The 12907-nt window shown below is 41.9% G+C and overlaps 1 protein-coding gene across 2 annotated transcripts in view; it reads right to left on the bottom strand.

Annotated features, from left to right (window-relative positions):
- The window catches only part of LOC142571701 (uncharacterized), a 67189-nt gene that overhangs the window by 51535 nt on the left and 2747 nt on the right, over positions 1-12907 (bottom strand). For both annotated transcript variants that reach the window (XM_075680237.1, XM_075680238.1), the window contains exons 3-7: positions 12337-12453; positions 10408-10586; positions 8577-8759; positions 4472-4543; positions 3645-3739 (exon numbers count right to left, since the gene is read on the bottom strand). In XM_075680237.1, coding sequence (XP_075536352.1) covers positions 3645-3739; positions 4472-4543; positions 8577-8759; positions 10408-10586; positions 12337-12453 — 646 coding nt within the window. The remainder of the gene's footprint in view (positions 1-3644; positions 3740-4471; positions 4544-8576; positions 8760-10407; positions 10587-12336; positions 12454-12907) is intronic.

Raw genomic sequence — 12907 nt, 5'->3', positions numbered from 1 at the left:
TTTTGCCAGTCACTTCGTGTGACTAATGACAGCTCATCTGTCAGACAGTGTTAGAAAGATTGCCAAGAACCAGAATCGGGATGCAACATCAAATGATTGCCCAAATTATGACGTCGCTGATGGAAATTCTCAGCCCTGTATCCCAGATGGTCACTCTGCCTGGTTGCCTTAAAAAATTGCAGTAATGCTTTTGTGGTTTTCTGCAGCTGTGATATGCAAGACCATGGTTGGAAGATCTTGTACAACGAGAAAGGTATTCCGTCAAGCTGGTTTAGAGTAGCGTGGAGGGCAAGCCTTTCATTTTTCAAAGGACAGGCAGTAGCGCAGAGCACATGCTCTACAAGGGCGAATCAGAAAGACATTGCCCCTACTTTTTATTAGCCAAAGTAAGGCACGTACAGGTAATTACAAATATACATACTATTCTACGTACCTTACATTATTTTTCCACATAGTCCCCACACCGATTCAGACATTTGTCCCATTTCAGCACTAAATTTTAAGTGCTCCTGTGGCAGAATTTGACCGGCTGACTGAGGAAGCACTGTCGGCCTTATGCGGCCAACACTTCACACTTCTCAAAACAAGACACCTTTGCATGGGCTGCATTTCTCTGTGGATTTCGATGGGTGGTCGTCCCTTGCTCTACAGAAAACGAATCGTACTTTGTTGCTCGTACGCCGAGGACCATGTCAAGCACAACCACCATCTTCAACAACTGACAGCAGCGCCGTGCCACGGAGCTATCGGCAGATAAGGCCGGGCCGGTCCAAGAAAAGTCCACCGGTGGGAATTAAAGTCCTTCAATAATTCCAAAGTACAGACAGGCTTTGAGCCAGCCGACGACGCCAGCAGCGATAGGCTGATCAATGACACGTGACCTTGCTCCGCCCCTTTGCTGCCACGAAAGTTCCTGCGTGCCGGGCGAAGTGCGCGCGTTTTGCCTGTTGTGCTGTGCACATTACTGCGATAATTTCGTTCCGGGAGGGCTGAGTGGCCTTGTTGCTTTGCGGTTGGATGCTGAAACCGGACGAACGATGGCAAGAAGTTGTTTTGCATCCCGCATGGCAACCAGAACCTAACCAGAAGAAAAGTATGCTTGCACAGAATTGGACGAAAGGACTTTGAACTGCCGGTAACTGCACGGTTATGCGACGCAAGAAACACAGAATGATACAAAGGTGCGAAAGAAAGTATACACGTGCGTGCGTCGAGCTGTGATAGTATTTCACTCGCGCGCATGAATGTTGATGGCCGAAGTTTGTGGATATTATTTATTTTAATTCGTTATAAGCACGCTGAATAGCTCAGTATGACCTAGGATGCAAAGGACCGAAATGCCTTGTTGCTGTGCTGGTGAATGCCAAGATCAGACGGAGGACGGCAAGAAGTTATTTTGCATTCCGCACGGCAAACAAAATCTAACCAGAAGATAAATGTGGTCGCATAGAATCGGACGGAAAGACAGAACCGTCGGTAACTGCACGACTATGCGAGGAAAGTAACGTAGAGCGATACGAAGGTGCGAGAGAAAGTATACACGTGTGTGTACAGAGCTGCGATAGTATTTCATTCACACGCGTGAATGTTGACGGTCGAAGTTTGTGAAGTTATTGATTTTAGTGCATTATGAGCCCGTTGACTTAGCAAGTGCAGTATGACCTAGCATGCAAGTAAATAGTGGGGCAGAAATGCATTAACTCGCTGACAAATATCCGCATTGCGTTACGTACGATAAAAAATAAATTTCAGCAGCGAATTCTACTTTCACACTTTCCTGTGTTTGTGCGCATTGTTAACTGCGCTTTACAATATGTCCAAAAAGTCATTTCCAACTGTGCATATCCTAATCGTTTTTTGTGCATTGCATATGTGAATTAATATATATTCCTACGTGCCTGCATTACTCTGCTTTTAAAAACAAATATTGCATGACCACTGCTACTGGCCATCAAATAATAAAGTGTAATAGTATAATACAATTTATCAAGGTACATTACATACAGCTGCGAGCTCGTTCCTTCCAAGTTATCCTTACACTCGAAGAAGTTTCAGTAGTCGGCAATGCCATTTTACTGATGAAAAACACACAACTGCAAATCAGCATAAGAAAAACGCCAGAAGCGATACACGGATCACCAGCAAAACACAGTGCAGTAATAGCTAGGCCAATCCGCGTGCGTTTTGTATAAGGGCGCCCTAATTCTTACGGGTCTTTAGCGGTGCACAGAGTCGAAAAGGCATAAACACAATAATGCGCGTCATGATTCAAGTTTACGTGGCGACGTCGCACTGTTCACGAGAACAGTCAACCGCATTCACACATGCGCGCACACTAAGCTTGATGTTGGTGTGCCGCGACATTAGATCGCGCTGGCAGCCCAAACACGATCGAGGAGACTCGCTGACATGATCCATATTACTGCTTTAGAATGTCACGACAGTTGCACTGGCTCGTAGCACTGAACCACAAAACAAAACAGTTGTCGTGTAATCGCTACACGACAAACACACTCAGCGGCAAGAAGACTGTTGGCGCACTCGTTTCCACACACATACAGGATGTCGTTTAGTTGCCGTGAGGGTCGCACATTTCAGTGACGTTATATCGAAACTTTTCGGTCCAAGCCCCTGTCAGCCTTCTTTACCCGAATTCTTCGTTCAAAGTAACCGCTATGTGTACGCAGCACACTTACGAGCAAAAGAATTCACAGAGCAAACAGGATTATGCGCAAGCAATCACCATGGCTAGCGCGGTGATTGAGCGCAAATGAATGAAAGGTAAACATGCGGAATCGCAAGGCGATCAAGCACTCATTCCGCTCTCTTGAGCGTTTTTCTTTCAGCGCTCATCTGAAATTAAAGGACTAGATTTAGCAGTTCGGGCCCTTCTTTCGTTTTTCACCACTGTCAGGCACCAGTAGCGTTTTATTTCCGCACGTGTGCAGATATTTTTTCACCTCACGAATGCCACGGCGCCGCGGTTTAGCTTGGGCGCCGTCTGCTACAGGAACTTCCTAGGTGGCGCGCGCGGCAGATGTCGCTACCTTGTTATAGAGGGACCTTAGTGGGAATGGATGTGTTGACTTTGCATATACAGCCGTAATTTGGCTAAAAAAAAATATGGGCAAAGACTTTCTGATTCCCCCTCGTATAGTTTCTCCATGACAGTTTACCTACCGAATAAGTGTATATCAACTGCAGAACATGTAAACAACAAATCTTCCTTTAACCAGACTCCTTTGTTAACTTCTGGTAGCTGGAATATGCATGCAAGTTAGCTGCTGCCAGCCAACAACCAATGCTCTCCAAACAATACCACACCATACAGTGGTTGCTTTGGGCAGAATATAGTAAGCTTTGCTATAGAAGTTTCGTGATCGGAAAAAGAAAGTTATCATAGGACTCTGTTATAACTCGGATTTCTAATTTCTGATTCTCACCACAATTGCTGCAATGTTCATTCTGGATGCTATTGAAGTGTGAAACACTAGAGTGCGAAGACAAAATGGCTCAATTGGTCGCACAATTCTGAATTAAAATGTCTAGTGGCATCTACAAATAATAACACAGTTGAACAATCAGTGATCCTTTGTGGCAGTGAAGCCATGCATGACAAGTCGAAGTAAATGCAAGGAACTCACTCTGGGTATCCCTTCCATTTGAGGAGGTATTCAACTTTTCCAGCTGCATTCACCCTCTTCTTCAGTATCCTCTCCACTATGTACACTTTCTTCTTCTGTGAGAAAAACAAGGGGAACAGGACATATGAAGCCTTCAGGATAAGATGTTGCAAAAGCTTTTCAGAAAAACAATGAAGGTGGTAAAAAGAAATAAAAGGAAGTGCTTCAGCATAGCGAACTTTTTGCCTTCTTGAGGAGAGAGGCTCCAGCACTAGTATAAGAAGAAAGCAAAAACATATTTCAGGAGAGATTTTTAACATAAGTTGGTTCAGAACTGCTAGTTCAATATTAATTAGAAATGGTGGGGAATTTGACACTGCAAGTGTAGGCCTCAGTGACGAAAGCACTGTTGCTGTAGGATATTTAGGGAAGCTACTGTGCTGTGCCATTACTTGCTCGAAGTACTAGGCTATATAGGGTCTACGTGAGAATATCCTGGGAAACGGTGCAAGCGGATGCTCAGGTAGGTGCCAGTTATTGAGGCCTTAGTAACATGCTTGTGGCAAACAAAAAAAGTTGTCATGTGTGCTAGCTTTGCATGTCAAACATCGAAGCTGCAACCTCTTTGCTTCCTCAAAGATAACTTTGCAGGTAAGCTCAACAATAATGAACTTCTCTTGTATTGAGAATTTTTTATGCCCTGAAGCACTTCATTGTAAGCAGGCCTGATTGTACATTCAGCTAAATGTGTTTGAGGGCTAACAAAGAATGTGCTTCAGCTGGACAGTCATGCAAGCTTAACTTCCAAAGCATAATGCGTCTGGAATAATTGGTGAACTGGAGCTAACCTGTGCTGTGCTTTTCTCGCAGCGCCTCAGCAGGCATTTTTTTCTTGGTCCTCGAAGACCCGTCTTTTTCTCCTAGGAGAACAAAAAGAAAGGAGGCTTTCTTCAGTACTGCACAGCAGTCTGGCAAAATGAATGAATCACTGTGTGGGCCACAAGGAAGGCTAAAGCCACAACATTTATCACCACTGTAAGGATGTTTAGAGCATGTCACTTTGCAGCACACAGTTATTCAACAAGAGGCAGTGCACCACCAGAACATGGACAGAATGGCTGTGGAGAAAGCCCCCAGAAATGTTCTGGCTGCAGAACAAATATAAATGCACGACAAAAATACTAAGCTGTTAACATATGACCTTTTAGCTTCAATGCGAACGAAGGCAAAGGGTTCTGTCACCACATGTTGTTAGCAGTGGAGTAGCGTGACTTACGCACATGACTTACACAGAGTAAAAGGTGACATGATCCCATAAGCAAGCTTGGCATTGTGCAAGTGCAACAAGCCTTCTTCAACTGTCACATACGTGAACCACCGATAGACAAACATACAAAGGAGCAGGAACTCCTTATACATTAACTCAAAGATGAAGGGCCCAGGAAAATTTGTTTGGCAAATCTAAGTTCTGTTAGACAGGATATATCTACAACAACAGCTGCAACTTCAATAATGGTTGTGCTACGAATGAACAAATGAATCTCTTTCAGAAATAAAATACAATTACAAAAGCAACAGCTATGTTGTTCTAGCATAGCGGAACAATATTATGTTAGCGTCGCAGTCACGGTAACCTTTCAATGCCAAATAATTCACAAGACCCTTGCCAGGTCTATGCATGGTGCAAATTTCTGATAAGCTGCAACGCTGGCAGTCAGGCCAGTGATGGTAATATCACACAGACAAACCCGGATATATAGAACTCGAAGGGGGTTGCAAAATAGTTTTATATACCAATAATTATCAATAATATATATATATATATATATATATATATATATATATATATATATATATATATATATATATATTTTTTTTTTTATTTCATACTGCAGACCTAAAACAGGTCCAAGCAGGGTGGTTAAACACACAATATTACAATGCATTATTCAATCAAGTAAGGTGGTAAGACACAACAGTAATACAATGAGTCAATCAATTGAAACAGGCAACAACTAGTTATTCCAGTCTGTTATAGTTCGGGGAAAAAAAGAATACTTGAATACATCCGTCCGTGCAAAATAAGGTGTTAGTGAATTCGGATGATGGTGTCGAGTAAGCCTAGACGTTGTACTGAACAGATACGATGCAGGATTAATTGATAAGTCTCCATTAATAAGCATGGTAAGAAATCGAATTCTTAAGTGTTGCCTTCGCGGCTCAAGGACTTCGATGCCATTGTCACGCATTATTTGTGAGGGGGAATCATAGTGAGAGAATTTAGAATATATGAATCGTACGGCTTTTTTCTGTACCCTTTCGAGACATTTAATATTTTGTTTAGTAAACGGGTCCTATACAACACATGCATATTCAAGTTTAGGTCTAATTAATGAATAATAAGGAAGCAGTTTTACGTTAGGTGGGGAATTTCTAAGTTTATGTCGCAAAAAATATAATTTACGCAAGGCTGAAGAACAGATATTATCAATGTGTAAATTCCATGATAAGTTGTTAGTAATTGTGACCCCCAAATACTTATATTTTGTTACTTCCTGCAAGGGCAACAAACCTAACGTGTAACTAAAGGTTAGTGGAGCTTTCTGACGAGTGAAGCGAAGAAAGACCGTCTTTTCAGCGTTAAGCCGCATTCCCCATGTTTTGCACCAATCAGTAATGCCAGCTAGAGAAGCATTTAAATCAGTTTGGTCATTTGTTGAAGTGATTTCCCTAAAAAGCACACAGTCGTCAGCAAACAACCTAATTTGCACGCTGGGATGGATTGAAGTAGTAATATCATTTATATAGAGTAAAAGGAGCAGTGGCCCTAGGACACTTCCTTGAGGAACTCCCGAGTTGACCGGAAGACAGCCAGACTGTTGCTTATTAATTTCCACGAACTGGCGGCGATTTGTTAGGTAGTTTGTTATCCATGCGATTACTATTTCAGGGAGCTCAAGATGTCTAAGTTTTAGTATTAATTTGTCATGTGGAACTGTATTAAAGGCTTTGCTAAAATCAAGAAATACGGCGTCAATTTGACCATTTTTATCGAGGCATGAGGCGAGTGAATGAATTACGGTGACAAGCTGTGTAACTGTTGAATAGCCTTTTCTAAATCCGTGTTGAAAATTAGACAGTATTGAATGTTTATCTAGAAATTCGTTAATCTGATTGGCAACAATATGTTCAATTAGTTTGCAACATGAGGATGTCAATGATATTGGCCGGTAATTTTCTAACAATGAACAGTCGCCCTTCTTGAATACGGGTACAACTCTGGCTATCCTCCAGTCATCCGGTAGTTTTCCAGCAAGCAACGAAGCATGAAATGTAATAAGAAGGAACCTTCCAATAGTTTCAGCCTAACGTTTCAAAAAAATGTTCGGAAGGTTGTCAGGACCGCAAGAAGATTTAATTTTTAAGTTAACTAGCATCGAAACTAAGCCAGCGTATGAAATAAAATTAGCTTCGGATGGGTGAAACTTTTTGTCTCTAGATGAACTAATGCCAGAGTTAGAAAATACACTATGAAAATAATAACTGAAGTGACTCGCAATTTCCCTGTGATCGGTAATGATTGAACCATCGATGCAGATTTGTGCTACTGGCTTCTTTTTTTCGCTCAAGTAATTCCAGAACTTTTCGGGCTGTTCAACAATAAAGTTTGGTAGTACTATATTGAAATAGTGTTCCTTCGAGGTGCATACTGCATACATATCATATATTAATAATATAAATTACATACAAAAATTTTCAAGGGGATTTTACAGCTGTTCGTTATACACAAGAATTCATTATATCCGGGTTCAACTGTATATGATTCAACTAATAAAACGACCTGTTTTTCTATGGGCAATTGCTAATAAGCTCTCCACAACATTCTGTTTGGCTCGGGCTAACCTATGATCTTTGCTTTCACTGAGTGATAAGGCAAAATGACACAAAAGCTGACACTTGCTTCAGACTGGTCAGGAATCCTTGTCTTGATGCTTCCCAAAGGACTCTATAATGAGCTCAGACATCAATGGCTTGCACTGCACGCAGTTTGTCTTCTTGGCAAAATAACCTCTTGCTAAGGTGTCCCAAAACATTTTGGAATAATGTTTTCATCTCAAGTGGCCAGACGTGACCACAGCACAAACCATGAAAAGTGAACGAAGTCTTTCAAAATGCATGCCTACTGCTTCTGAGTCCTGCACTTACCTATGGCATGACGATCTTTCTTTCACTCTCAATATATATTCCACCCAAAAATTTAATCATTTTTTCTATTGTTGCTTTATAGCAAGCTTCGTTATGTTCTCGCCTCACTCTCTACGAATCCTACCACTACACCGGACAGAGAAGTGAACAAAGTAGGAAGAGCAGTACTGACAATAGAGAAGCTTCCGAAACTAGCTTTGCCATCTTCTGCATGATGCCACTAGAATGTTGAGTGAACAGGTCCATCTCTAACTGCTTTTCTTCTGGTATTCAACACTAATGCTTCTGACCACAAACTATTTTAACTTCATTTAGTGCAATGACAAAGAGCACATGCTAAAATAGCAAGCCACAGTCTAAGTGGACTCGGCTGCGACACTTTAATTGCATACTATGAACATTGAAGAGGGGAAAAGAAAAAGCGGGCACGAGCTCACTATTGTTTTGAAGAAACACGCATCAACGAACAAAACGTATGGCTGCCTCCAGACCTGGTGCCTTACCAACAGGCAAAATTTACACAGATTTGTCAAGCACCTTTTTTATCATGTGACAGTCAACACATTTCCAAAGAAAAAAATAATAAAATAATTGTAACAACATTAAGAAGAAGAAGCGAAATACAGTTCATTGCAAAAAAAAAAAAAAATTTCTTCAAATTAATTCTCTAGGGAGAGGTCACCCCCGTGACACACAGCAGTGAATGTAGGAAAGTTAAGGACACAAACTCAGCTGCATGGTACTGACCGTGCAGTTGGCACACTGAGCACAGTCCTCAGTCCGGCTGCAGCCCTCACAGCGACCACAGGCAAGAGTTGTTCCGGGAGGATGCGTTCGTGCCTGTTGGGCCTTGGAGGCCTGTTGCTGCCGTTCAGCGGCTGCTACCTTGCAGGCACGTTGCATCTGAAGCTTCTTTTGCTGCCGCAAGCGCTGCAAACAGGCGGTAAAGAGGCCACGACCAGAAGAGAATGTAGGAAAAATTAAAAAGGAACTGCGTGTTTTGCAGCAGTAATGCCCTTTTTTTTTTTCAAAGCAACAAATGACATGTTCCTGAAGTTGAGAAGGGTTTTGTCCTCAGTAGCATTTATTTTAGCATCTCGAAAGGAGCAAATTACAGTAGAATCAGTTCGAGGTATTAAAGAACTTGTGGACACCACCTCACACCAAAATAACTGCACAAAATGAGCAATAATAGTTGCCAGGAGTGGCATACAGATATCTTGTTACAGTACCTGCTTCCGATATTCCCCACCTTTTTTAATGATATCCTTCTAAATGTATCTTGATATACAGCAGAACTGAAAGTTGGGCGAGTTGGCATGAATTCATAGTAAAATATTTAGCGCACACAATTGACAAGGACACAGTGAACGAGGACACACAAAGCGCTCGTGTCGCCCCCTTCACTGTGTCCTTGTCAATTGTGCACGCTAAATATTTTCCTATGTATCTTGATATACTATGAACAAAGCGTTAAAGATGTTTCTGTCCCTTTGTATCACTGTCAAACCAACCTTGAATGTTCGGAAAGTTTAATGCATCCTCAAATGAAGCAATAAAAGGTGAAGCCCAGTGTAATGACTTCAATGCAAATTCCCCAGAACCCTACCAAGTGGTTAGGGCGGGCACAGTGTAAAGATATGCTCTTTAGGTGGGGACATTTGGCTTGCTTTCGAGACACGATTGACCAGATAAGATAGCAATGGCATGTGTTCATCGGCCCCGTGACAGCAGTGGATACCTATTGGCAGGACGATGTAACTTCAGTCAGAATGCAGGCGAGAGCTTGCGCGGACAGGGAATACGGACAAGGAATGCACGCATAACACAAGCAAACAGAGAATGGCGTCTACGCGCGGCGTCATGTTGCGCTATCTGCTCCGTCGAGGTGATGCCTTTTCCCCCACGCTCTCCCCTCACCACGGTGCAACTTTCGTCACAGCATTAGTCACTTCCTGCTTCTCAAGGCTGAAGCTCCATTGCACTTCGAGCATAATATTTTGCAGCAAACGTGAGGCTTACACAGTTTAACTTTCATATTGTTATTGCTTATTAATGGTGTGTGATACCACGTCTTGTCTACCATTCGCTCTAAAGCTGCCACTGCAGCGTCTAAAAGCACCCTCTGGGCTGGATGCCTGCCTGCCTGGCATTTCGTAAACACATTTTAAATACATACAGAAGCCCCAGAGCCATTTGATACAGGTGTAAGACAGATATGCGTCGTATCTATTACATGCGATATCTAAGCTTTTCTTTAGAAAAGCCTAGCTATCAGAAATACTTACTAATTAGCAACACATTAAATTTTTATGGAGTGAACCAGTTATGTAAGCAACTATGTTAAGGCACATATGAATCCAATTTCCTTGGTGTAATAAGATTTTGTAGCCTTCCTTGATTGCCAATTTGCTGTACCATGGTGCAAATACAAGTCTAGAAGTACCTTTAGTCATATCTGCATGTCAGCCATGACATTCATAGCCAAACAATGTGTCAGCTCAGTAGCTCGTACTTTGCTAATATGAATGATTAATAACTTCATATAACAGCTAAGTTCCACGCTGTTGGTATTCACCTGATGAAGGTAGCCAGGGAAGCCTCGCCGACCTGCCTTTTGAAGGCCATTGTTTTTGGAAGCAGAGGGGGTGACAGTAGCTTCTCCACCCTTAGATGTATCTTCATCTTTGGCAAGTTTCTGGGCTGTAGTTGCCTGCTCCTCCTTTGGGGTTGACTTTCCAGGTGTCTCCGCATTGGCTGTGGACAGCAAAAATTATAGCTGCAGCATTTGTATATTGTTGAAGTCTTGAGGAAGATGAATTCTGGAGTTTTATGTGCCAAAACCATGATTTGATTACGAGGCACGCCGCAGTGAGGGACTCTGGGCTAATTTTGACCACCAGGGAATCTTTAATGTGCCCCCAATGTACGGGACACAAGTGTTTTAGCATTTAGGCCCCATCGAAATGCGGCCGCCACAGTCGGGATTTGATCGTGCAACCTCGTGCTTAGCAATGCAACACCACAGCCACTAAGCCGCCGTGGCGGGTTAACAAACATGGAAAGGGGTGTTCAGAAGAGTATAGGCTTGGGCTGGTTGGTAAAACATGGTTACACTGGAAGCATAGCGGGCAGAAAAATGAACCACGTCCTGTCTGGTCTTTGTGGTTCGTTTTTCTGCGCGCTATGCTTCCAGTGTAAAGGGGTGTTCAGCTGTCTTGTGTGGCACATGCACCTATAGTACAATTAACTTTGATATAACAAACACGGATACATATAACAAAGTACTAGATAAAATGAAGAAATCTAAAATGTTCTTCGCAAATCCATGCATGTAATGAATAGATGCTTATAATGAATATCAGATATAAGAAAGGCACCTTTGTGTCTGATGAGACTTTGTTATAACAAGGTTACGCTATTTCCAGAAAGTATGCCAGAGCCTAGAGCTCTTGGAGCTATGTAAGTTTTACTGTGGAAGGCATTACATGACAGTCTTAGCTACCAAATACCATAGGAATGACTAAATGAGAATGCAACACAAGATTTAGTACAGTACTTGTCTTTATAGGGATTTTCCAAGTTCCAGAGCCCTCTTGGAACAATTTCCCCATAATCTTGTAAACAAAGTTTTAACAGAACCTGATACTATTTTGGTGCACATACCTTCTCATAAGAGTTTTTCTCATTCCTCCAGACCTCTAAAGGGTAACTACGACGATTTTTCGATATCCACTGATCTTAACAAAATTTTGAATATGCATTCCCTTTCGCACTCTGGTTATCTGTGCCAAACAACATAGCTGCAAGTAATTTAGTTTTCCTGGAAATAAATGTTAAAGATTGGTCGCATGTTCCCGACTCATGACATTTTGCTGGCCACTCTGTGTTTGCGACGTGAAAGACTACACCGCCACTGTTGCTGAAATCATCGCTGAAATCGCCGGTCTAGTTCTGAAGATCTGTAAAAGCTCCCTGTGTCATCAGGAGGCATCATCAGCTTCGCTTCTTTGGTGTTAGTGCCACTTGCACTGCGTGTTTAGCAAGTGTTCTGCGTGTTTACATTACGGTAGTATCTGACGCCATCGACTCTTCGTGACGTCACACGAAGCAGCTACCTGTTTCGGTACCTCGTTTATTGGTTATTTAAAATTATTGATGAAATTGTAAGCAAATTGAACCACTCTACTGCTGACAGGGCTGTCCATGCCATTTGAAAATGACAATATACTAGCATTGTTAAAAATGGTGGAGTTGCCCTTTAAACGTGCCTTTTAGGGCTAAATGCACAAAGAAAGCAAGAATAATTTTGAGGATTATGTTTTGGCAATGAAACCAAGATTACTGTTAGATGAGAACAAAGTGAAGGTCTAGAATGTGTGCAGTCTACAGTCGCAACAAAAGTGGCATCACCGCTTGCTACCAACCACCATTTAAAAGTGAAACAATGAAGACTATGTAAATGTTACCATTACTCAAAAATAAGTGGAAAGCTTAAAATGGAAACCTTTTTTCTCTGTAGTTTCAGTATTTTCAGACTTGCCAGTGCATCCTGCCTGTTTGTGGGTGATAAAGGTGTCAAGCTCATGGAAAATGGTGCCACATGAACCACACTTCAAAAAGTCTGAAAATGAGGAAAGAGGTCACAATCAGAACAGTGAAATATAACAGTGAAAATCACTTTATCAATGTAGCGTCTTTTACATCATATAAGGTATACTGAGAGAGAAAAAAGAAAAGTTTATGCAAGTTTCATAGCATGTTACTTTCAAGGTTTTTGTAGTATATATTAATATGTGAAACGCCTACACAGCAAGTGTCAACAGCAATAAAAGGAAGGAAGTTTGACTACTGGCACAACCGGAATAGGCGTGGCCATTGCTTTCTGCAAATAAACATTGCTAACATTATCTGAAATATGTGCATAATTACTGGCTTCTCAAGCTGTTTTTTCCCAATGAAATGACAAATAATTAGGCCCAACTAATGCAAAGTCGCACTTTTGTGTGTAGCACAGGGAATACTCTACATGGCTTTCTGAGAAAGGAGGTGAAGTATACATTGTTGCAGGCCAGTTT

This window comes from Dermacentor variabilis, chromosome 2 (assembly GCF_050947875.1).
Source record: "Dermacentor variabilis isolate Ectoservices chromosome 2, ASM5094787v1, whole genome shotgun sequence".
Lineage (NCBI taxonomy): Eukaryota > Metazoa > Arthropoda > Arachnida > Ixodida > Ixodidae > Dermacentor > Dermacentor variabilis.
Note: the sequence above shows the minus strand (reverse complement) of the source record. Positions and strands in the feature narration are given on the sequence as shown.